The sequence below is a fragment of the Asterias amurensis genome, chromosome 5 (genome assembly GCF_032118995.1).
Source record: "Asterias amurensis chromosome 5, ASM3211899v1".
NCBI classification, from domain to species: domain Eukaryota; kingdom Metazoa; phylum Echinodermata; class Asteroidea; order Forcipulatida; family Asteriidae; genus Asterias; species Asterias amurensis.
This window is the reverse complement of record NC_092652.1, coordinates 6,894,440-6,920,965: the sequence shown is the minus strand read 5'-3', so window position 1 is coordinate 6,920,965 and position 26,526 is coordinate 6,894,440. Positions and strand designations below refer to the sequence as shown.

At 41.6% G+C, this 26,526-nt stretch overlaps 1 protein-coding gene across 1 annotated transcript; it reads right to left on the bottom strand.

The window, feature by feature from the left end:
* Positions 1-850: 850 nt before the first annotated feature.
* On the bottom strand, positions 851-26,383 carry LOC139937243 (uncharacterized). The gene is made up of 8 exons (XM_071932330.1): positions 25,595-26,383; positions 16,956-17,074; positions 12,380-12,453; positions 9,115-9,251; positions 7,585-7,694; positions 3,997-4,153; positions 3,236-3,285; positions 851-1,878 (listed from the first exon to the last, which is right to left on the bottom strand). The coding sequence occupies exons 1-8, from the start codon at positions 25,708-25,710 to the stop codon at positions 851-853; spliced, it is 1,791 nt and encodes a 596-aa protein (XP_071788431.1). The 5' UTR covers positions 25,711-26,383.
* Positions 26,384-26,526: the final 143 nt, after the last annotated feature.

Here is a 26,526-nt window from a genome sequence, read left to right as displayed (position 1 = left end):
ATCTCTGATCCCAGGTTCTTATAAATACTTGCTGATCACTTTGTTGCATAAAAATACTTTAAATAAAAGATCATATCATTATCAATTAACTTATGGGTAACTTGTCATACTCTCATTTTCTGCGCAAAATCGAGTCTACCCAAAATGTACGATCGTTCTCAAAATATTAAACCATAACATGCGAGATTGGGTAGTTTGGGATATGTGCTTTTTCCAGTTTAGGAAGCTGGTTAAAGTTATTTGCAAAACCAGCTAATATTAACCGATTGGCCCCCTTCAAGCGTAAGCAACGTTGATGGTATGCTTGGGTCGATATGTATTATGCTCTTAGAACAGTTATCGTCCATTTATCTGCCCAGATTTGCCCCATTGAGGGCGCTGTTGTTGAGTGTGACGTCATATGCAAAGGTCTATATTTTTGGTTTCAAATAAAAGTCAAGTTCAACATTGCTACGAGAATGGATTGCCTTTTGAGTACTTCCCGCTTTCCTCTGCATTGTAGTAAACTGTATTCAGATGTTGGTTAGGTCAGCTGTGCGTTTGACCACACAGTCTTCCTTAGTTTTAAAATCAAGTTGGTTACTGATGTCGGTCTTATTCGCCGCCCGTCGCTCTGTGCACCTTTCCAACTGTAGTTGCGGGGACGGTACTCACATCCTCGATCCTAGTTGCATGAATGTATAGTATCACTTTGTCCAGCGCGTTATTGGCAGGATGTGTGTTTTTGGGGTGCATGGCGCTTCTTATAGGCAGCACTGACAGACAATGTGACACTGACTAACGACTTGTCATCAAGTCTAGGTCTTCCTTTGACCATGTTATGTTGTCTCCTGTAGTCAAATCATCAGTTTTAGATGAATCTTTCTACAGTTTGTGTTTCTGAGGTTACCTCTTTAGTGTCTTTGGTTGTTTTGTGCTCTGCTGGTATGTGTGTTCTTGGCTTGGGTATGGGTGGGGCCCGTCTCTTGGGCTTAGGAGATTCAGAGGAAATCTTTGTACTACCTGCACCACGACCATTGACGTACACATGGTGGGTTTCATAATTTTCAGGAGGGGGAGGCGGTGGACACTGGACTATTTCTTTGACCCGTCTTGTCTGTCTGTGTCCCGAGCTTCTCCTCAAACCAGTCGAACTCTCGGTCATGCTCTTGATCGAAGTAACGTAGCTCCGGACGAATTGCTGACCACATGGGGTGTCTGCTGTGTCACGCCTAACGGCTGGTGAGCGCGGAACCTTATAGTGGTCGGCCAACCCCTTACCGCCCAAAGGATCCCGAAGACTGGGCGTGGTCGTGTGACCAGTTGAGGTTGTGGGTACTTCATCAGTGTTGCTCATTCCGCTTGGGGTACCTCTGACCATTCCTTTCACGTGTGATGCATAAGTTGCCTCGCATTGTTTCTGTTTGAGCACCACCACATACTCTGTATCATCGGAGCAGGTGCTGAGTCTGTTGGGGTCGGCCGCTACCGGCAATCTCAGTTTTCCTAGGTCAGCATACGGGTAGTTGTATTCATCAGCATCGTCGTCTTCCACGCTGAGCTCGCTCGGTAGAGCTCTCAGCTTCTGGTTCAGACGCCGAGCTGACGCCGCAGAGAACACGCTACTGTTGGTGTATTGAGGGTTGGATTCCCGGGCTCCCCAGTTCCCGAAGCCATCATCTCGGACCTCGTAGATTGTGTCTCTTGGATCCAATAGGGACTCTACGATGGAGATCAGTGTTGATGTTGACGAGATTCTTCTGATGTCAGGACCTGCTTCGTTTGCTAATAGGTCCCCCATACCGACGTATGAAGCGGAGCCACTGGCTAGCGGGTCGGGGAAGCCATGATGTGGGTGCAGTCTCCCGCTAGTGTCATGTGTGCTCCGTGAGCAATGATCTGAAACAAAACAAACAACATGAGAACAATTTAAACCTCAAAACAATTACAACATATGGACGTTTGTATGCAATCTTTTGTCTTTGACCGTTCGGGATGTCATCCTCAAGTCTTTGACCGTTCGGGGTGTCATCCTCGTGTCTTTGACCGTTCGGGGTGTCATCCTCGTGTCGTTGACTGTCCGGGTGTCATCCTCAAGTCTTTGACCGTTCGGGGTGTCATCCTCGTGTCTTTGACCGTTCGGGGTGTCATCCTCGTGTCTTTGACTGTCCGGGTGTCATCCTGAAGTCTTTGACCGTTCGAGGTGTCGTCCTCGTGTCTTTGACCGTTCGGGGTGTCATCCCTGTGTCTTTGACTGTCCGGGTGTCATCCTCAAGTCTTTGATCGTTCGGGAAGTCATCCTCGTGTGTTTGATCGTTCGGGGTGTCATCCTCGTTTCTTTGACCGCTCGGGGTGTCATCCTCAAGTCTTTGACCAGTCGGGGTGTCATCCTCGTGTCTTTGACCGTTCGGGGTGTCATCCTCGTGTCATTGACTGTCCGGATGTCATCCTCAAGTCTTTGGCCGTTTGTGGTGTCATCCTCGTGTCTTTGACCGTTCGGGGTGTCATCCTCGTGTCATTGACTGTCCGGATGTCATCCTCAAGTCTTTGGCCGTTTGGGGTGTCATCCTCGTGGTTTTGATTGTTCGGGGTGTCATCCTCGTGTCTTTGACTGTCCGGGTGTCATCCTCAAGTCTTTGATCGTTCGGGGTGTCATCCTCTTGTCTTTGACCGTTCAGGGTGTCATCCTCTTGTCTTTTGTCTTTGACCATCCGGATGTCAGCCTCGTGTTTTTGATCGTTCTAGTGTCCTTCTCTTGTTTTTGACCGTTTTAATGTCATTATCTTGTCTTTGACCGTTATAGTGTCATTCTCGTATCTTTGACTGTTCGGGTTGTCATTCTCGTGTCTACTGTTGTGGGTGTCATTCTCGTACCTGTGACTGTTCGAGTGCCAATCTCGTATATTTGACCGTTCGGAATGTCATTCTTTTGTCATTGACCTTTCAGGGTTTCATCCGCATATGTTGTGTGTAATAAACCTCCGATTGAACAATCATACAGCAATTGCCTTGATTGTGTTTTCCCACGCTGTCCTACCTCTTTACCCTGCTTAAACGGTTGATTTTAAACGATTGATTATACTCTTTCCGTTGGCCATTATAGTTTATGACAAACAATGTGTAAACCTTCATGCCTGACGCGCCGCTCACGACTTTTAGGCAATGGTAACACTTCATTGACCCCAGTGTAGGGGCCTGTTTTGGGGGCTTGTGATGTCACATGCAAGGTTCTATTTGTTGTGCTGGCTGGACTTACCTTCCCTGGAAGGTCTGCCTGTTATAGGCGTCATACTCATTGTCCGCTTCCTGCATATCAAAGAAATTATAATAAAGTGTTACTAGCCTCCGATGTACATTTTTAGAGAGATCCATGATTAGAGTAAACAAAATTTGCATTTGGTGGTCTTTAAAAATCAGTTTGACCAGCGGCGCAACTTTAAACCTATTGATCTGGATGCAAATACTACAGTGAAGATATCTGCCATTGACTTTGCTCTTGACTGCGCACAGGAGTCAGAAGCTGTAAAGCGAACCCGGTGAAGAAGGGATACACTGCAGGTCCCAAAACCTGTGAATGCAGAGAGCAGCAGACCATGGATCATCTTGTTGCATGCCCCCTACTAGTCTGGGTGCAAGAAGTTTCTCGCTTCAGGTGAGTGTATAAGGGCGGTCGATGCGGGCACTGTTGGTGAGTTGGCTGCGCTGTTCGTGAAAGGAAAACGAGAAACGTCTTGCACCAAGACTAGCCCCCTACTTACATCACCAACAACAACTTATGACCTGGCTAGAAGGCTACCGACACTGCTCTTCAGTGTGCCAATTACTGTAAGGATAGCATTTGAGCTGCACGGACACTAGACCTATTGGCCTTGTTTAGGGTATGGGGGACACTATAGGGGCGCCTTGGTTGGTTTGGGTGTTAACGTATGGCTTTTTTGTGGATTGTTTGATGTATCCGTTTCACAGCAAGATTGCAAACCATTTTGATAATATTGCTTTGTTTTATTTCGGCATTACCTGACGTTGAAGACTCGTCTTGTTCGCCTCTTCCTGAACGCATGCGCAGTAGCACTGATTATAATTAGAACGGCTGCCACACCACATCCAGTCAGTACAGCCATGCGGAAGAAATGTAGCTGCATATGGGGCGTGCTGGGCACAATTGACATATTCTCTGGAAGAAAATTCAAAAGAAAAGTGTCAAGATCGAAAGTGTCGTGACAACAGAGAGCTTCAAAAACGAAGCAGCACATAGCATTAGAGTCCAGCTTTCTCCAGAAGAGCATGTACTGATCGAAACGTCGAGTTGAGATTAACCTTCATTTTAGATTCACCCTAACTCAATTAGAGCACGGAGGGAAAACAGATTAGAGGGTATTATTACATGGTGTTACCACAAACCTTACTTTATTTTTGTTTAATTAACTTGTTGAAGCGTGTCGGGCCAAGCGGTCTTCCTGCATCGGACTCATTGGAGTGTGGGTTCAAATCCCGGTTACCACACTTGTTATCATTGAGCATGGCACTTGACCATAATTGCTTCTCTTAAACCAGGTGTGTTAATAAAGATGGCTAAAGGCAGTATTGCGTTAATTGAATGAACTATGGGTTATTTGCTTCCCAGATAACTGAGCTCTGGGTGTAGATCGCGGTTAACACCTCAATAATACTGAAGGTTGTGTGTTAGAATTCCTTCTGTGTTGCCTCTACCTCTGGATATGGCAAAACTAAAATCCAGTTAGACAAAGAAATATCAGTTTTCTGACAAAAGTTGAACCATCGAATTCTTTAAATTGGTGTAGCCTTTGAGCTTGTGTAAAGATAACCCTTTAAACTGAACAATTTTAAACATAAATTTGACATATTTTTTTAAAGCGGACTTTATGGGTGGGTTTTCCCATCCGTCCAAACGTGCATGTGTTCCTTCGCTCCTGAAGGGTGGACAATTATTAATCCGAGGAAACAAGGTATAAATCCGCGCACACTCACACAACAAGCACTATCTCAATCCGGACCTAATATCCCCCGGATTAACTGGATTGTGTCGGTTGGAGAGGAGGGCTTGACCCTCGAGGGCAAAATCTGGGGCAACGAAAGGGGGTTAACTGCTCGCTCCGCACGACTGCAGAGTCATTCACCACCTTGGTTGGATTTTGTTGAACAACCTTTGTTTAAGATCATCACGGGTGGATTTTGAAGTAGGGGGTTCTAAGGGCAGTGGACACTATTGGTAATTACTCAAAATTATTGTTACACCTACTTGGTAATAAGCATAGAGAGCTGTTGATAGTGTCAAACATTGTGAGAAACGCCTCCCTCTAAAACGTAGGTTTGGAGAAAGAAACTAAAATGTTTGATTTCGATACTTCAGAAGTAGATTTTGAGGTTCCGAAATCAAGCCGAAAGAACACAACTTTGTGTGACAAGTTTGTTGTGTTTTTGTGGTTTTTTTTCTTCTTCCTGCAACCTCGACGACCAATTATTGAGCTATGTTGAGATACACGAAGTGAGAATACTGGTCTTTGACCAGTGCCAGTGCCGTTAACAAAACCATCGGTGAATGCCAGCACCCCTACCAGCACGGATGGCTTATGAGGTGAGCTGTGAGGGGTTTTAGGGATAACACTGAATGAACAAGTAACTAACCCATTTTCAGAGAGAGGCTTGAGTAATAGGCCGGCAACTGGATCTGGCCAAAGATCTTTTTTTTTTAAGGTCACGATTTCTAGTGGCACCTGCTGCTGGTCATCCGACGTTGAAATATATTTCAATTTTCTGGTTCCAAGATTCCGCAGCGATAAAGCCTATAACGGTCCAGGGGAGTTAGCTTTGGGAGAGAATGAGGCCTAATTGCATATGTGTAAGCACAAAGCTAAGCAAAACGAAGTTATGCTAACCACAAAATGCGGTTTGTGCAGTAAAGACAAGACAAAACAAGACATAAGGTTACCAGCCAAAATACCATGTCGCATGTACAATTTGGTAACTTGTATCTTGCTCATTAATGCCAATAAGAAGTGTGTCAATTGACGTGGAGTCGACTGTTTCGGACAAAGAAACATTGTTCTTGTTTCCTTATTTTAATATCTTTAAAAGATACATAAAGTGAGCTGGAAACTGTTCATTTCAACGCTACCCAGAACGTAACTTATAACAGGGTGAAGGCCTTCTTATGACAACTCTTTCCGGAGAAGAAGAAAACAGTGACTCATTTTCTCAGGTACTCACCAAGAAAACTAGAAAACAAAAACACCACAAACGACCTGGAGATTAACCCCCCTAAAGGCCCGACCCTAATAGTCAACGTCCCCAAAGAGAGTGGTATCCTCAAATTTGATGATGCATTATGAAATGGTTTTCGACGTGGTGTGATGACACATTGGCTCGTGCTGTCGGTAACCTGTGGCGTTTTGGGTCTCAACCTCCTACAGACATGAGGAGAGGGCTGTGCTTAAGAGTTTTCTGAACAACTAACATTGGTTTATTCGGCCACATTTAGCTTAAAAATAAGTTGTGCAGCGTCATTTATCGCTGACCCAGATCATGTTTAACCTAAACACTTACCGTGCAGTGGCATGAATTGGATAATGACGCGGACGAAAAGTGAGGTGAACAACGTATGCGTTTGATGTTTTGGGTGTCACAGGCCAGGGGCGGATTTCAGAAAGAGTTAAAGACTTGTCTTATCTCGAGTTGGGAAGAGTAACTCGTCCTAACTTGGAAGCTATTCATTTTTAAAATCCCTTAGGACTAGTCCTAAGTTAGGACTAGTCCTTCTATTTGTGAAATCGACCACAGGGCTCAATTTCATAGAGCTGCCTTAGTAGAAATTGCTGAAAAGTTTCCTGCTCAGCAACAATGAGCAGGATACCAGTCACAAATGGAACATGTGACATCAGCGGGTAACCTTTTGCTGGTAAGCATTGTTGCGCTTATTAGCTAAATTTGTGCTTAAAAAGCAGCTATGTGAAATTAGGACCAGATGACTATCACTGTGGCCATACATTATGAAGGTTCAGCCTTTGATTTGTTTGATTTTCTCTGCCCTTGGTTAAGTGTATAATGGAAATAGTCAGTGACAGGGAAAGAACCACATCAACATCACTTCCTACGTCACCTTCATCAGTAAACAAAACCAAGAGTGTTTACCACTTCTCCTTAAAGACACTGGGCACCTTTGGTAATTGTCAACGACTAGTATTCCCACTTGGTGTATCTCAACATATGCACAAAATAACAAACCTGTGCAAATTTGAACTCAATTGGTCATCGTAGTTGCGAAATAATAATGGAAGAAAAAACACCCTTGTCACACGAAGTTGTGTGCTTTCAGATGCTTGATTTCGCTGGACCTCAAAATCTTATTCTGAGGTCTCGAAATCAGATTCAAATATTTTAGTGGAAAATTACTTCTTGCTCGAAAACTACGTTACTTTAGATGCAGCCGTTTCTCACAATGTTTTATACTATCAACAGCTCGTCATTACTCGTTACATACCAAATAAGTTTTTATGCTAAAAATTATTTTGAGTATTTACCAATAGTGTCCAATGCCTTTAAAATCGAATATGTATGGTTTTGCGATGGTCTTTAAAATAAACTCACCTGGTTCCGTGCATGATCCTGTATCTTGTTGACATGTACTGTTGTGGTCACATTGACATTGAAGAAGGCAGTCAGCTCCGTAGTAATCAACTGGACAAGGAATACTGCAACTGCAAAGAGAAACGAATAATATCCCGAAATTTTACTTTACCTTTCGTAGTTACAATGTAACACACAAATTAACATAAGTGTGGTCAGGCTACTGACAGTTTTGATACAGCTGGGGTCATTTTACACTGTTTTGGGGTCAGTTTGACACTGTTTGGGGTCAGTTTGACACAGTTCGGGGTCAGTTTGATACAGTTTGGGGGTCAGTTTGACACAGCTTGGGGTCAGTATGGCACTGTTGGGATAAATTTGACGCAGTTTGGGTTAAGTTTGACACAGTTTGGGTTAAGTTTGGCACTGTTTAGGTCAGTTTGACACAGCTTTCAGAAATTTGGAAATCTGTCCGCCGGAGATTCTATCCCTTATAAAGGCCATTCACGTGAGCTAGAGGAGGATGATTCAAAAGAGGGCACCATCAGAAGAAGTTTGTACACGGTTTGCCGTGTAGGGGGGGGGGGGGCACCAAATGGACAGCATCTTCAGCAACAACGGCTCCAAATCCCCAAATTACTGTTTTTAGTCCGTGTGTGCTACTGCTTCATCAATACACAACACACTTTGCACCAGCTCGTTCAGGCTAGTTTCAATACTAAAGCCTTTCCAAAGCAATTTTCCCGCCATAAATCTGACGAAAAATGGCAAATAAGGAAAGGGAGAGTTCGTTCACACTTTCCGCAGCCCCCTGCCTGCGTCAGTTTCAAGAGGTAATTGAAAATCACCTCCGAACACTGAGGCTAGCTTCACATAATCATGACGCCATGGGTAGCAGGGCGATGATGGAAACCCCGACACGCCAGCACGTTCTCTGTCCTAGTCCGATGGGGTTGGGGAACGTGCTCCCCCTCCCCCTCTCTCTCCACCTTGCCTAGGTGATCGACCCCCTCCTAGCCTCACAATGTTGTGCAAAGCACACCCCGTTCCGATTGCGGAACCCTTGGCAACCATAAAGTATTAAACACGAATAATGTTAGTATTGTTTGATGCATTGCATGGTGTGGAGAAAGACTGTTCAAATTCAAAATCAACAAAAATGAGTGTAACTGCTGTCGGTATGTAATAAAGTATTCGCATGTGCTTTTAAAAGTACGTGATCATACCCGCCAATTTCAAATTGCACTCAGTGTGTGGGCCATGTCACACGAGGCAATGTACGTACAGGCAACTATGGTTCCAAGCAATCTCATAGAGGAGAAATCATTTTTCAGTTATCTCATTGCTTTCCAAGGGGATAGTGAGTTGCAGCTCATTTAATGTTTGTTGTTCAACAGAAATGTTCTCTGTGGTGCAATCAGTGTAGTTGGCTGCCTTTAACTTGCCTCAAATTTGGCCCTGTGTGACATGGCCTTAATGGGGGTTGGTGGGCGGGAGTGAGGGGTGACAAGGGGTTGGTGAGAAAGGCCGGGTTAACAAGTTGATCCTTACTTGAGCCCAACGAAGCCCAGTGGGCAGGCGCATGAACCCGTAGTGAAGTCGCATACCCCGGACGGACAGCCGCATTCTAAGAGACACCGGCCACCATGCTCGGTTATCGCCGGACATACCTTACTGCACGTTGGTCCCTGAAACCCAAAAAACATCACACACACAAATCAAAAATCAAATCTCAAAAGTGTTAGAAATAATACAACCAACTCAAAGAGGATCTATACAGGTACATCATTGATTCTTTTGGGAAAAAAAACCGCTGAGCCCCAAATTTCCACATGTAGCCCAAAATTTCATATAGCTTTTGAGGGACAACCATTACCGTTTAAAATGTCATTACTTTCAAAGGAAATGTCTATATGTTTAGTATTAAATCTTAAAATGTATGGAAATAAAAACCTTTGGTTTGAAGCCCACATCAGCGTTTGATATTATACAAGATTTCGAGAAACATAACTTCGAATGTTCACAGACAGTATCTAAATCAGATACCATCTAAGGGTCATTTAGACCCAACGTCGGAGTCAGGTTGACCATTTTTGGGGTTGCTCACTACACACACGTTATGTTTATTTTGGAAGAATTACGTAGCCCCAAGAAACCCTCCCCACCCCAGCCGGCGGGGAAGACCCTAATGCCAGAACCCGACTTCCGTATTGGGCTTGAATTATTGTTCCGGATCTTTTCCCTTTACCGTCCTCAACACAAACTCCCCAACCCCCGGGGGTGGAAACCCACGGGTAAAAAAATACCCCAACCTCAACGGGAAATTTGACCCAGCCGGCGTTGCCCAAGGTCCTCAGCGACATGAGGACGTCTAGGTCTAGGACGATAGCCGCCAATCAGCTAAACAGTTGGGCTGCCCCCCGAAGTCCCGGAGCCCCTGGAATTATTCATGTTGGTAATCGGTCCATCCTGAACTCTCTACACAAATCATTGTCTCAAGCCAACGCCATGTCATTCTCGGCTTATTGGTGTGATGATGGACGACATCACCCATGTCGTGTTCTGTGGCAACTTTGGTGTCGGTTCCAATCATAATGCTACCCGAGAATCAGCAATGGCCACGGCTGTTAAACTATAGCTCCGGAACTTTGGGATGCAACTTGAAGGCACTGAGCACCTTTGGTTTAAGTGTCAAAGACCAGGATTCTCACTTGGTGTCCAGTCTAGGACATCGATGACTTTGAATGCCCCAGGGCATGCATCAAGGGTTTTTTTATTACAAGAAAACAGTGAAATAAATAACATGTACCATAACTTTACAAGCCCCTACTTAAATGGGTCTTAATTTTTTTTTTTTCTTTTTTTTTTATGTGTATTTACGTCTTCTATGGGCTAAAGGCAATGGAAACCTTCGGTAAACATCAAATACCAGTATTCTCACTTGGTGTATCCCAACGTGTGCATAAAAAAACAAACCTGTGAAATTTTGGAAACAATTAGTCATCGAAGTTGCAAGAGAAAAGTGACAGAAAAAACACCCTTGTTGCACAAATTGGTGTGCTCTCAGATGCATAAAAAGGGCATGAAGTATTTAAATGCTTGAGTGAGAAACTATCCTTTCTCATAAACTACGTTACTTCAGAGAGAACCGTTTCTATGAATGTTTTATTTTATCAACATCTTTCCATTGCTCACTGTCAAGTAAGTTTGTATACTAACAATTATTAAGAGTAATTACCAAACGTGTACAGTGCCTTTAAGGTACCCTTTTCACCCACCCCATTATAATTCCGACTCCTCCCCCTGTCGAATTTTAAAGTCTCGATGGACAAGCCCCTAGCTACTCAGGGGGAAATACCTTAAATCGTGGTGACCTTTGAAAGTATCCCCCCTTGTACATTCAGCACAATCATCAAGGACATGAACCAGGCTTGACCAATGGATTATATGGCCCAGACGACCACGCTTTTAAAACTCCTGGGTCAGATTGACCCTGGTTCGGGGTGCCGTTTGGTCTTGTCCTATTCTGGGTCAGTATGACCAACAATTTGCGTCAAGTATTACTCAGAAATTACCCAGAATTTGGGCAATACCCCCGGGACACACATGGGAAGGTAAAGGGTGTTATAGGTTTCGAAAGAGGCGCTGGGATCGAGCAAAATTATTAGTAGGACTTTGATTGCAACAATTAAACGTGTATACCAATGTCCCATACAAAGTCACCAATATCACGGTTTTTACACACAACATCAAATCGAGAACGTCCTCAGTCAAAACTAACTGGGGTCGATTGTACAAAGAGTTGGGACTGGCCCTAACTTAGGACTAGTCCTAGACGATATTAAGGCAAATCCTATAGTTTAGGAAGAGCAACTCGTCCTAACTCGAGATAAGACTAGTCTTAACTCTTTGTAAAATCTACCATTAACTTGTCCTTTAGGCTTCCCCGTGGTGCACGCTCAATATGCGTTCATGACATACACTGAACACGCGGTTTATTTAAACATTACATTTTTAAAGTGTGGTTCTAGTTTTGATCTCTACGTCGGAACCGTTCTGTTGTTTTAATCTATGCACATAATCAAACTAAACTGTGAAAATTATTTCATTTCAAAAGGTGGTTGCGTTTTAAGATATCGATGAAAATCGGGAGCGGTTATGTCCACGCTGAAGAATAATCCCTACAAAGAATACACAATCCGCGAAGCGGATAGCGTTTCTCAGATTCCAATGTTGGGAGATAAAAACGGATATCTTTTTTACTAACCAAATTACTTCAAAGTGAAATGGGTCTCAACAAATTGCTTTTTACATCGAAAGCTGCAACTGTACTTCTAACCAAGTAAATTTATATTGCTATCAAGGGTGATTACCAAACGTGTACCATTCCTTAAAAGCAGTGGACACTATTGGTAATTGTCAAAGACTAGCCTTCACAGTTGGTGTATCTCAACATTATGCTTAAAATAACATAACCTGTCGAAGTTGCGAGATAATAATGAAAGAAAAAAAAACACATTGTCACACGAAGTTGTGTGCGTTTAGATGGTTGATTTCGAGACCTCAAGTTCTAAATCTGAGGTCTCGAAATCAAATTCGTGGAAAATTACTTCTTTCTCGAAAACTATGGCACTTCAGAGGGAGCCGTTTCTCACAATGTTTTATACCATCAACCTCTCCCCATTACTCGTCACCAAGAAAGGTTTTATGCTAATAATTATTTTGAATAATTATCAATAGTGTCCACTGCCTTTACATTGTTTACTGTTTTTAGCATCAATAATTGTTTTCAGTGAGAGTGTTGTGTTTTACTTACCGTCCATCCATCCTGACATGCGCAGTAGTCGGGTGCAGCACAGTGCCCGTATTCACATGGTGTCTCACATTTAGCTGCAGGAAATGTAGAAACCGTTTCACCACTATTTCATTGCTTACTATTTTATTTACTTGTTTTAAATTGTTAAACATATATTATAAAATAATTCAAAACTCCTTTGACAGAATGAACCATTTGCATCTGAATACGTTTACTAGTTAGCATAAGAATGAGTTTACCAATATTCGCATTCAAAACAACCTCCAATATGAGTAACATACTCGGATAGAAAACTACTCCGCACTGAAAATAAAAATGATTAGTGATATATAAATACAATTGAATAGTATACAGTCCTATATTAATAAATCGTCCGTACATAGTTGGACCATAGCAAAAAACACGTAAAACTTTCTGAGAATTTGTGCGAAGAGGTTACGTTGCCACTTCCAGGTGCGATCTATTTTAAGACTTGTTGTCCAAACCCCTGGACATTCCTAAGGGGCAACAAACTGTAATACAAGCCAAGTGTCTTTTGTCCATGGCGTATTATGCGTCAACCCATGGTTGTCTACTGTATATGAACCTGTATTTAATGGCAAAAATCTACATTGTTACATGTTACTCTCTAAAGGCTCAAAATGGTGGTCATGACTTCGTCATTGCCCAGTGGATTTAGGTTGCCCCTTGTTTTATGCACGTGGACCGCAGTATTAATGGTGGAAGTTCATGCCGAGCAAGAGTGCACGTCCTCCCTGGAAACTACGAGCTGCAGACGGCATGGGAATTGAGTCTACATAATAAAGTCAACCTCAAATGGTTCGTAAAAACTTGCTCATTTTTGTCCATAACTGTCAAGAGTCGGGTTTATTGCATTTTTCTTGATTGTGTTTTTGTATAATTTAATTATGCTCGTTGCATGGAGATATGGCGTGGCAAGGGGCCAAAAATTGTATTTAAAAAAACATTTTATTGTTTTGATCCGTTTCAGAAAGTTGTTCTTTCAGACCATGTCAAATTCACGACTGTGCTACGCTCAGATTGTGGTTCTTGACGTTATCTCTTTGTGAAGTGTCATAGGACGTGTTGAACATGTCAAATGCTGCATTTACATCATTGTGTAGCATTTTGGTAAAAGTCACGTAGCACCGAAAAGTTTCCATTAGGGTACAATCAATGGTCACTAAGGCCGATCGGTGTAGGCCTACTGTGCACAAGTTTGAGCAATGTCGCATCAAATAACTTTCACGAGGCAAACATGATAACAAATTGTTTGTGTGTGGCCTAAGTAGTGGTTCTGTTTTATAAGAACATAATATAAGCTAGATTTGTAACAACAAATTGTTAAAGTAAACACCAAGTTCGAGTAATTACTTTACATACATCATAAAACAAGCGTCTTTCGACAAGTGAATCCTTAACTCCATTTACGTATGTAAACAATTCTGGTCATCCACAGCAATGTCTTTGACTTTGAGTATTGTCTAAGCAACAGCTTCTTCTTCTTTCGGTTGATCTCTGGACCAAAGTGAGAATTTAATCTAACTAAATTTGTAATTTGTGTGACTTCAAGCCATTTGATGGTGTCGTCATCGAGGTCTATGAGTCCCTGCTCGCCTGTTGGTGGTCTGAAGTCAGGGCAGTCATAAATGATATTCGCTGATGGTTTAAGCCAAAGCCGCAAATGTAAACATGTAGTCGGTGTTAAATATCTCAGAAGCCTAGTATGGCACCTTGCATGCAATCAGTGCTTTACATCATCCACTGGGCAGGGGATGCGACAAGCCCCATAGGGGCTGTTAAACGTGAGAGTGTCACTGCGGCTATTGTTGGACGTAGAGATACCTTCCACCTGGTACAAAAACCGGTGTTGCATGGCTTCTACGGTTTCATTGTTTATGATTTATGTTTCCGTTTGAAATTGACAACTTCCTACAATTAGAAATGAGATACCACTAGGGAAAACCAAAAACAGTTCCATAATGTCAGCACCCTAAAGGTTATTCAATATTAATAGGAACACCCGTTGGAGATATCTTTTACAGATGAAGCTGCGGCCCACTGCGGTGCGTTTTTTTTTTCGGTCATTGGTTAAGGGTTTCCAGTGTGTTCAGTTCAACTGCAGTGGTGCAGATGTTCAGGGCCCAATTTCATAGAGCTGCTTAAGCAAAAAAATTGCTTAAGCAGAAGCATCCTTGCTTAGTAAAATCAGAGTAACGGCCAAGACTCAACCCAATTGTTATGCTATTAGTAAACAACAGCTAACTGCCAGTCACAAGCAATATATATGGCATGAAATTTTGGCCAGTAACATGTGTAAAATAAGCAAGCTATTTTCGTGCTTAAGCAAATTTTTTGCTTAAGCAGCTCCATGAAATTGGCCCCTGGTGGTCCCAATTTGGTAAAATTCAATTCAAAATGTAGCTAAGCACAACAACATTATGCTGAGTAATATGAGGTGACCGGTCAATATTCCATTTCATATGATTTACAATTTGTGACTGGTATCCTGCTCATTTTGCTTGGTAGTTGTCCGCAGTATTTTTTTTTTTTTTGTGCAGCTCGTTCAAAACCGTAACCAAGTTGTTGGCTCGATTAGACTCGGTGCCAAGATGGCGGACAAAAATGTGTTAATAGTGCGTCGGGTAACCGTGGAATTGCCCTAATACATTGATAATAGGTCACCGAATGGTGTGACCATTGGAGTGAATGATTCCGTGTTTACTTCATACCGCAATAAAGAAAATGAAACACGAACATTTCTTTGGTGATTTTGTGCACTTTGAAACCTTTAAGTTGAACGTTTAAACAAAGTGAGGGACGAATATAATTTCACTTCCATGAAGCCAACGGTAATGGTTATATTATTTTGTGTTTTCTTGTATGGAGCTGATAATGTCTTTTTTTTTTTTTTTTTTTTTTTTTTTTACTTTTTGCCGAAATGCCGGTACTTTCTAAGACAAATAATGAGTAAATTTCATTGAGCTTAAAATCCAAATTGGATTACTGGTGATAAAAACATGTACACCTTGAACGACGTGAGTAATCAGACAAGGAAGTATTTTTTACCAACAAGCCATGTTAAGACATGAATTGCCTTCCCTATAAAACTTTGCAAAACAACATCAATGTTCTTTCCCCTGTTTTGCAATATTTAGCTCCAAGTCATCCGGCTTGGTTAATGTTGCCAGGAAGTGTCTATTATAACCATAGGTAGGCACGAGTTTTGAAATGTTCCCCTCACTGACGATGGTTCCTTCCACCTCGAAATAGCCCCCCGGGGCCCGGGGCTTGTTTCTTGACTGCGTCTGCATGGCCTCCGGGTGGTTTGTAGGAGAGACTGCTAGGTATTGGGGGTAGCTCACGGCAGGTCATTATCACTGTCATCCAGACATCAAACGTCTGAGTCGGTATCTAGTCTATCTTTTCGTTTGATACAATAAGCCGGTGAGCTTGCCTAGGTTGACCTAGTGAAAGAGCCAGACTATGGGTTTATGAACGACCGTTAGTTCGACATAAGGCAGACGTGGATTTATTTGGGGATGGGTTGACTTGAGGTGTAGATATAGAGCTGATTTAAGGCATAATAGACGAACTTACTGGTCGAGTTTGTTGAACGCATGAGGCTGAAACAAAGTTGTCATAATATATTACGTTTTCGTGTGTCTTTGTTGAACGATGTCAGACTTTTAAAATATCAAATACGGAACTGGTTTGAAATATAAAGTTAACCCGTACTTTCGTGCTTGGGACCCATATTATGGTAGATAAGAAGTGTGGACCTGAGAACAAAAGAGGTACACATAACGTAGGGAGTTAAGGCACTACGTGGACATGCAGACGTCCACACAGTCTTTTTATAGTGTTGAAGAATGGGATGGTATAGTGCGTGAGTTGCCATTTGGAAACTGGTTAGTTAAGCTGTTTAAAATGCTACTTGTATGAATTTAGTTAAAATCACATTTTTTCCAGACTTGAGAAACGTAATTTAAAGTTTTAATGGCCAAGGCATGGTCGTTTACCCGCTGGATTGTTTATAACGTAGTTTTGTCCGCTGTCAATAAGGGAATTCTCCATTCACTCATACACAAATAAGCTATACAGTCCGCCGTGTAAGAAATTATTTTCTGACACATCCGACCCCACCCGTGAAAGTAATTTTGTAGCCGCCCCTGGAATGATAAAATATAATTATTATGACTAGTATTTGAGATACGCATTGTCAGTGTCAAATGGCGGGTTTTTATTATAACGTCCCAAATGGACTCTAGCGCACCCTGGGTTTTAAAGTGGTACTTAAGGAATGTCCATAGAGTAACCGCAACACTATACAAGCTTGAATACGCCTGCAACTGCAGACCTCCTATTGTTTCTCTGTTGTTTATATTCCAACATTTTTGCAACAGCTCCCCTTGGTTTTGTCCACGTTTTCCAAATGTGAACCTTTCCCGAACCGTGGACTATATTGTCCTCTTTTGTTATAAGTCCCCTGTTTGAATTTGATACCTATTCAAAGCAACGTGGGAATTGTGTGCGTCATGTTCCTATCTTTAAAAAATAAGAAGTTAATTTTTACCTTCGGGACAAGATGAGCCGCGTTGTGTCCAACCTTTGCAGCAGCGTAGCTCTGTCTCTTGATTTCTTCCGGTCTTCCAATCACGATAACCCATCAATGCGTCGTTCAAGTATGGTCTCCTGTCAAGCCGCAAAGAGACAATTTTATTAAATATTTCATTTATTTATTATTGGTATCCAACAGCGCATAGCCGTCACTTACAGGAATCATTAAAAACTATGAAACAAATTAAAAATATAAATAAAGTTGAAAATTACAGTTACACAATAATTGATAAAACATTATTATGAATAGACAAAAACAAGGGGCGATTTCACATCCTAACTTAGGACTAGTCCTAGGAGATAAACAAATTGCATGGATAGTCCTAAGTAAGAACGAGTAACTGGTCCTATCTCAAGATAAGGCTAGTCCTAATTCTTTGTGAAATCCACCCCAGTACATCTAAACCCACATAAAACTGACCGTGGCACACCAACAAGTACACAAACACACATAACGAACATTAAAACAAGTACATGGGGGAAGTGGGATACATTTAATGAAATATAATTGAAATGCGTAGCCCTTTTTCAGTGAGGGACTTTTTGGTCGCTATAGGTGACAGCAGACTTACCAGGTAGATTATTTGTTATCGGTATGTGCACACGCTCAGAACTTTATAAGTATTAAGTAAAACAACGGAATTTTACCTGGTAAGTCTGCTGCCACCTAGCGTTCCAAAGTCTCCCAATGGTGCTCAATATCTCAATATGGGGCATGGTGTCCCCCCCCCCTATCCTTTCTTTTTGTGTCTTCATTGGGGTGTGTGCTTGTAATTCCAGGAAATTTTTTAGATGAGTTTTTAAAGGGTGAGTGGTACTTATGTGTACTACAGGGAAATATTGTTTTTTAAGTATGGGGACATAGGGGATACCCTTTACACCGTGTTGGGCGTGGTATACGTGTTTCAGATAAGGTTGACTTCGTTAAAAACATAGTATGTACTTCATGTGTCGGGCATTCGTTTAATGACTGTTTCGTTAGTGTATTTCGCTGAGTTTGATTAAACGTAATCTGCTTGTATTAGAAATGGATCATGGTAAATATTACTTCAGCTTTGTTGAAAGGTCTCAAAACGTAGATCATCAATGCATTAGACACGTCGCAGAGTATTAAAATCAGGAGGATCAAAATTAATATTCTTTATCCCGGATGCACATTTAACATCTCTGACAGGAGGACCAAGTTGGCTATGGTTTCTTTTCCTGCCTGTCACTTTTGTGGACCTCGGTTTGAATCCCACCTCAGACCGGAGCCTTTTTCAGTGTTTTTGGATTGGGTTTTCAGTCCATAACTGATTGCGTGTGTTTTCCCAGTGGAATGTTCCTCTCATATCTACAATATTAATAACTTCTTCTGGTTTCCTTCATCCTTCTGTATACGCTAATTGTGCTGGGATGTTTAATCGAAATAAAACGGTTTTTTTTTTTTTTTTTTTTTTTTTTTTTTTACAATAATTAGTGTTTTATTTAAAGGCATCGGACACTATTGGTAATTGCTCAAAATAATTGTTAGCATAAAAACTTACTTGGTAACAAGCAATGCAGAGCTGGTGATAGATATAAAACATTGTGAGAAACGGCTCTCTCTGAAGTAACGTAGTTTTTCGAGAAAGAAGTAATTTTCCACTAAAATGTTTGAATTTGATTTTGAGACCTCTGAACTAGATGTTGAGGTCCCGAAATCAAGCATCTGAAGCACACAACTTTGTGTGACAAGGGTGTCTTTACTTTCATTATTATCTCGCAACTTCGACGACTGATTGAGTTCACAGGTTTGTTATTTTGTGCATAAGTTGAGATACACAAAGTGAGAAGACTTGTCTTTGACAATTACCAAAGGTGTCCAGTGTCTTTAAGCGATAGATATCTAGTTTATGAGCACTACTCGTGTATTGACCATAAACTGCTTACTGACACATTAAAATGATTCAGTGTCACTGAAAGGTTTAGTCGGCGATTTCGAGGACAGATGAACAAAACAAACTGTTTGCCGGACGGGCATTTCAGACAAACCGGAAAGTCTATAACTATATTTACGGTCAACATGACCCGTATTATAACGGTGTTTGTTAAAAAGAGCATGTTTTTTGTCTGAGGCCTCGACTTTTTACCCCGAGAGACCGATCTAAAAGGTATGACATTTGGCACTTGTCTGTAATGGAGTCATTTCCTATAGATTAGTCATTCGACCACCTTGGCACCCCCTTTTATTAGTGACCATTGTCGGCCATAGTCATTCATAGCGTGTAGGTGCACCCCTATGCAGGTAATAGCTTCGCCAGACAGTCACCAAACGATCTGTAAAGTTAGTATTCGTTATAAGACAAAAAATAGACATTATAAGCAGTGGATATTATTGGTTATTATACTCAACAAATTATTAGCGGTATACTTTACTTGATAACGAGTAGTAAGGAGAGGTTGGTAAAACACTGTGAAAAACGACTCCCTCTGAAGTAACTTGGTTTTCGAGAAAGAACTTATTTTCAACGAGTTTGATTTCGCGACCTCAGGTTTAAATTTTGAGGTCTCGAAATCAAGCATCTAAAAGCAAACAACTTCGTGTGACAAGGGTGTTTTTTCTTTCATTATTATCTTGCAACTTCGACGACCAGTTGAGCTCAAATTTGCACAGTTTTGTATGCATATGTTCAGATACAGCAAGGGATAAGACTGGTCTTTGACAACTACCAATAGTGTCTAATGTCTCTAATAACATATAAACAGTCATATTGCTTTAAATGACAAGACCTTCTTCGGACGCCAGGCTAATTCTTGGCACTGTATTCAGTCTTTTTTCGAAACTTGTTTGAAGCTGCTTATTTATAACATTAATTTTAAAAGTGATTATCAAACGTATCCCCCTTTAATAGTGGCTATACTGTAGCGGTGAATATGGAAACGGTTACAAACTTTGTTGATTTGGATTTGAAGAAATCATAGACTGTACAATGGAAGTCGTCAATTAGTAAAGGGGCAGGGTTCGACTCCATAGAGTGAAGCCGGGCAATCAATCAATGTAAATGCATGTATACGGGGTCGGTGCACCAGGCACCTTGTACAGCCTGATGCAAATCATTTCCACTTCTCTGTGGTTAATTTGGTTTTAGATAGATTGTTTCTCTAATGGTCTGTCTCGATCAGAATCAACGAACCTTGAGCTTATTCCAATGTTTCTCATCACGTCCTCCACTGCATTTTCCCCTGTAATCATGGTTGTACTTGTAGACTTGTTAACAAGTCGTTTAATGATTGTCACGGTGATAGCGTTTGGACTCTCTCCGCAATTCTCGCGACATTGGCGATGTTCTCGCGAGACTGCTGGTCCCCTGAAATACTATCACATCTGTGTCAGGGCTTACGGGGAGCCAGCAGCCTTGCACTGAGAGCAGTAGCTACTGAATGTATTACGCTACCACGAAATAGCGTGTTGTCCACAAGTCTTTGTCGAAGGCTATGTATGTATGATGATGAAATTGTTTGACATGTTTTCGTATTGATGCTACAAATAGTAGGTCTGTGAAAGTTTGATAATTGTAGAAGCATATAGCTGGCGAGTTTTTACTTCGTCAAATATGGATCCACAAGTGAAACTGCCAGGGTTAATATTTCATTCATTTATGGTTAAACAAAGAGCAATTGACTAGAGCGGGATTTGAGCCAAAGACCTCTGGAATTACGTGACGGTGCTCCACCAACTGCGCTATAACCTGTGTACGGTCTCCCTGTTTTTGCCAATATTTCTTTTTTCGGGTCACTTGCTATGTATACGCTCTATATTTGCCGACCATCGTAAGTTACGACACCCATTGTTCCGAGAGAGGGAAAAACAGATGACTTAAACGCTCGAATATGAGTTAGGATAAATATAGGGTAAGGGTAAAGGTTAGGGTTAGGGTTGGAGTTTAAGTTACAGTTAGAGTTGGGGTGAGGGAACGAGGGGTGCCGAAACACAGTGAACATAGGGATGTCTGGACATGGGGTGTAAATCCCGAAGTAGTATCCATGGGGCTTCAGACCCCCTTCCCGGTTATGTGAAACCCAGAATCTGCGTCAATTTTACCGTCGGAATCAAGACCAACCATGAATACCCCGGGTTAAACCTTGTGCCATACTCATGTTTTTGTCTGTTCAGCACGTACAAGAGGCAAATGACCCAGCAAAAAACTCGCCAAACTTTGACAGACCATCCATGCCAGACCCTCGTTTCAGTCAATACAAACCCCGCCAGAATATCACATAATTTATGAGTCTGGATTCTACGGATTCTGGACACAGGCTTGTTTTCTGTCTGTGTGCTACCATCCCGGCCATAACTCGTTGGGCCCCCCTGCCCCCTTTTAATGTTGGTTCCATTTGCCGACTGTGTTCCGAATTACAATGTTGGTTCCATTTGCCGACTGTGTTCCGAATTACAGTCAACATTGAGCGGGGGGGGGGCGGGGGGCAAATGTGTTGAATGTGAATGTGAATGAGAAGTGCACAGGGAACTGTTGTATCAGGAAAGGGTGGCCCATTCCAAGCATTTTGGCCGGGATTGTAGGTATCATCTGTAATGAACGGCATATGTTATGAGTAATTGTAATAGTTGTCATCTAGGGACACTCATGTAGGATAAACCACACATTCGTTTTTTTGTATATCGCTGTATACACTATGTCTAAGAGCGGTTCCAACATTATTAACATGATCACTGGGCCATTTCATTCCTTAAACCATCTCAGCTCCATGGAGAGTATACTGCCTTGGCCGCCATATGTAGCGCACTGAGCTAAACCGACCACAATAACCATCTCTGCCCTCGCAGGTGCCAATTTACCCCGGGGTGGAGAGAAGCAATTATAGTAAAATGTCTTGCTCAGGGACACAAGTGTCGCGGCTTGGGATTCGAACCCACACTCTGCTGAACAGAAACAATAGAGCTTGGTTTCTGTGCTCTTATCCGCTCGCCCCCATTGAACAAATAGGGAGAAACTCATGCGCGGAGCATCAATTTAATAAAATTTAAACTCACAACCTTTTCTGTAAATCAAAGATTTTAAGGTTATGGCTTAAATTGATTGTTGTCAAAATGGTCCAATGTGGAACTCAGTGGTTGTTGGTGTAAACCTAGATCATCTATGGGTACACTAGTCCTCTTAAAATGGCCGTGATTTGGTAAAATAATGGTGTAAGGATTATTTTTCCAAGATGGGGTCTGGCCAGTTTTAGTCGTTATGGGGTGAGCTCAAAAGTTAAATTGCTACACATACAAACTTCCAAAAGTTGAAAAGACAAATAAAGTTTATCTGCCAGAAAGTATATTTCATATGTTTTCAAGAGCCACGAGATACTTTTAAATGCTGTTTTGAGTATTTTTTGAAAATCTAGCATTCAGCATTGGTTGCTATTGCAAGCTTACTTTAGTTGCCCATTCTCTTACAAGTAGGGCGCCATCCTTGCCACCCTATCCCTTCCGATTAATTCAGTTCAATCGTACATAATTAGAAGTGGAGAATTAGTTCCATTGACGTCTAGGATTAAGACTACCATCTATAATAGTGGAATAAGTTATTTATAAACACACGTACAGGGACTCGGATCAAGATGGGTTTGGATGATACGGGCCCCTTCCTTGGAATTCCGGCGGAAAAGGGTCCTTTATACATATCGGTGCTGCAGTGGTTAGATTGGGTTTAGATTGGACCGAACTGGTTTGAACTGGATGGGTCTTAATATGATAGGGTTGTCGATTGGATAGTTGATTGGTCAGGAGAGTATTCAAATTAACCTAATTTGGGTTGATGATTTGAATGAAATTGGATGCGATTGAGTATAATTATAACCAACTAAGAAAACATCCTCAAAATTATCAAATTTCGGAGAGGTAGATCAACAAAAGTTCACTGAACTTCTGTTAGAAGCTCAGCGGTTGTCATACTTTGAATTGACTTGCTGGGACGAATTAAAGGCACCGGACACCATTTTACTAAAAATAATTGTCAGCAGAAAAACTAACATGGAACGAGCAATAAAGGTGTGGATAGTATAAAACATTGTGAGAAACGGCTGCCTCTGAAGTAATGTATTTTTTCTAGAAACAGGTAATTTTTCACTCAAATGTTGAAAGCCCGAAACCTTTTTTAAGACAGTGGACACTATTGGTAATTGCCAAAGACCAGTCTTCTCACTTGGTGTATCTCAACATATGCACAAAATCGATTTGTGGTCAGAGTTGCGAGATAACTATGAAAGAAAAAACACCCTTGTCACGCGAAGTTGTGTGCTTTCAGACGCTTTATTTTGAAACCTCAACTTCTAAACTTGAGGTATCGAAATCAAGTTCTTTTAAAATTACTACTTTCTCGAAAACTACGTCACTTCAGAGAGAGCCGTTTCTCACAATGTTTTATACTATCAACCTCTCCCCATTACTCGTTACCACGTGAGGTTATTACCATAGTGTTTTTTTTTTTTTTTTTTATTATTCTCTTGCAACCTCATGTCAATGACCAATTGAGCACAAATTTACAAAGATATGTTATGTTCTCCATAAAATGTTGGGATACACCAAATGAGAATACTGGGCAATATTTGGCAATTACCAAAGGTGTCTAGTGCCCTTTAAAGGAATGGCTAATTCAGACTAACTTAAAGTTTACAAATTGTGCTAATTATTGCGGATGCATGGTTTCAGGATGGACATGTCATGCGATTAACTGGCATGGATTTTGCTTGACCACGATCCTTGAACTTTATTGCCTCTTTTATGGAAAAGGCATGACCATCTCTGCTTCCTAGTTGGTCTGCTTGGCGTCATGGTTAGTTTCAAAGCCAGGTATAGCTTAGACTTGTGGACAAGTCGTTAAAAGTCCCACGTGGTGAGCTTGTCGAGTTGTGGCAGTGCTCTCGCGAGATCACTGCTCTGTTGCGAACGACTGGTTGCCGACTTGTACAAAATAATTAATGGGAACGTAGTAGTGGGAGCTGTAGTCTCACGGGGCCAGCAGTTTCTCGAGAACACCGCGGGAACCGCAGGGAGATTCGGAGTAGAGTCGGAACGCTATAACCGCGACAGACATTTAACGACTTGTCCACAAGTCTAGGTATAGCTTGGTTGCGTCAAACATGTCCTATTCCTTCCCCGACACCTTGACAAGTACACATGAAGGTCCATCTCGTTTCCAAGTCAATGCCGTAATCAATACTGCGGTAGTCCCATAACACCTAATTTAATTAAACTTATGCTGTACGTTGACCCGTAAACAAACCTTTGCCTAAGTTTTGGTTGTAATTTGTTGTTCCTGCCTCAAACCAGAGCTGTTAACCTTTCTAGTTTCGGTAAAATGACCTGTCCGCGGTTATAATTAACCTATAAATCTACATGGGGATTGTCGTACGTTCTGTAACTACAACTAGTAAAACTTGTTGTCCAACAAATGTGTAAATACCTCTGTCGGGTGAAGTGTGGCCCAACAAAAACAAACGGATGTGGTACTGTGGTCTCTAGTTTCAATTAAGTTACTGTTTAAGATATTATTTTTTTGGAACATTAATTTGTCTTATTCTCCGGTTTTCATTCCTCTGATAACCTGACCTAATTTATCATTTCCTTTTGAGGTTAGGCTCGAAGCTGCATTTTATCATTATCGGCATTCATGAGAACAAAAGACTTGCCCAAAAACGGGTTATAGTTCAGGTCAAAATTACAAAATGTCATGTAACTATTTCACTTTAATGAGGATGTGGAATATTCGGCGGTGAATCACTTTTTTTGATAGGAGCACTCTTCATTTTACTAACCCCCATTTACGATGTACAATTCTCAAATGCAGTAACATTCTACAACACTCCAACGATTAAAAAAAAATAACATATTAGTGAAACTCTGCAGCACGAACATGAACTGCTGTAATGCACCGTGTAAGCTTAAATGCCTTTGCCCAAACGAGTTACTATACCCAACATGTGAACCAACTGCCGCGAGCCAACTTGATTTTAGCGCCCATTTCGGTGATAAACTATAGACTGTTCACTTAATCTAAAGTACACCACCGTGGTGGCAGCGCAATTCACACTGATTAAAAGTGCATAAAGTCGGCTGGCTTATAATTATTCTTTTTGGTGATGATCCCATCATAAGTTTATTGAGCATTCTTAGTTTCAGACATAACTGCATTTTTCCGGAAGGTGTGGGAGCAATGTATTTGTATTTTGTTTAGTACAGATCGCAAGTTTTCTTAGAATCACCTGGGTACCAGACTTAATTTTAAAACCGCGCCCTCTTTTGATATCAATTATTACCACGTGGACAACCTTCAATTTATAACGTCAAATCCATAGCTCGACTATGCGTGCTTGTACGTGTGTTTGCTTGTTTTTTGGTGTGGTTTTTGTCTTGTTTGTACCAGGAACATTGCAGTTAGGGCCACGGCAATTACAGAATTATAAACAAAATAACAAACACCCAGCTATATGATTCCACTTACAGTCCACTCGACAAATCGTTCATAAAAAATGACGGATTTCCATTTATTTAAGATCGAATCCCATTTCAATCGAACACACAAACTATTTGCTTTCCATGTTAATAAAACAAATATGAGAATTGCTCACCTTTTTGCAAACCTGCAGACATTACGGCCTTCGGGGTCGAGACTCGTTGTATCACCAAAGCTGCCTCGGCAAAGCCATGACGACACAATTATCACCAGAATAAGTTTGACGTACATTTTGTTGTGTTATTAGAAGCTTTAAATGCAATTATAACTTTAGAGCCTTACTCGGGGAAAAAAATGTATTCATCAACAGTTTGCGAACGGTCTTGCAGTTAGAGTTGTACAGTTACAGTATGTCAATGTGCGTCTATATGGTGTCCATCCCGATGCGCCCAAACGATTGAAGTGACAGTGAGTTTTTAGCGATACCACTTTCTGTCATCCATTGTACTGCGGTGGGACGCGAAGAAGGATGTGCCTCATGACTTGAGAGATTATTAAATCGGACGTTGAATATTGGATAGGACTGCTGGGTGGGGCCCGCAACCCCCGACCAGACGGCGGTTAAAGTGGTCGACCGGTCGGTCGGTCGTTCGGTGGTAAAGAGGGTCAGTCAATTTGGATACGAGGGTATTGTTTCTTTCTTGATGGTTTGTTTCCGGGCATGGGAGGAGGGGGGTTTATTTAAATACAATGCTCGACCACACCCGACTTCTCTGGGGATTGTTCTCAGGTTGTTTTGATGAGGAGTTAAGGACGTGCATGTTGTGGCTGTTTGCTAAAAAATTTACGAACGATAGTTGGTTGTAGACATTGTTATTGTTTGAAGGACTGTTTTGGGATGTTTAGTTTTTTGTGTGTTTATTTTTGTAAACTGCGCGTTTCCTCTGTACACTACGCCTCTTGAATAGATGCCATTCGCCCCCACATTAACCAATGGCAAAATAACTGCAGCAAAAAAGGCATTAGCAATACTATTGCACTCAATATTTTCGTCATTGATACATTTATAATTTCAGTTCTTTGAAAAATAACTAACCGTAATCAGAA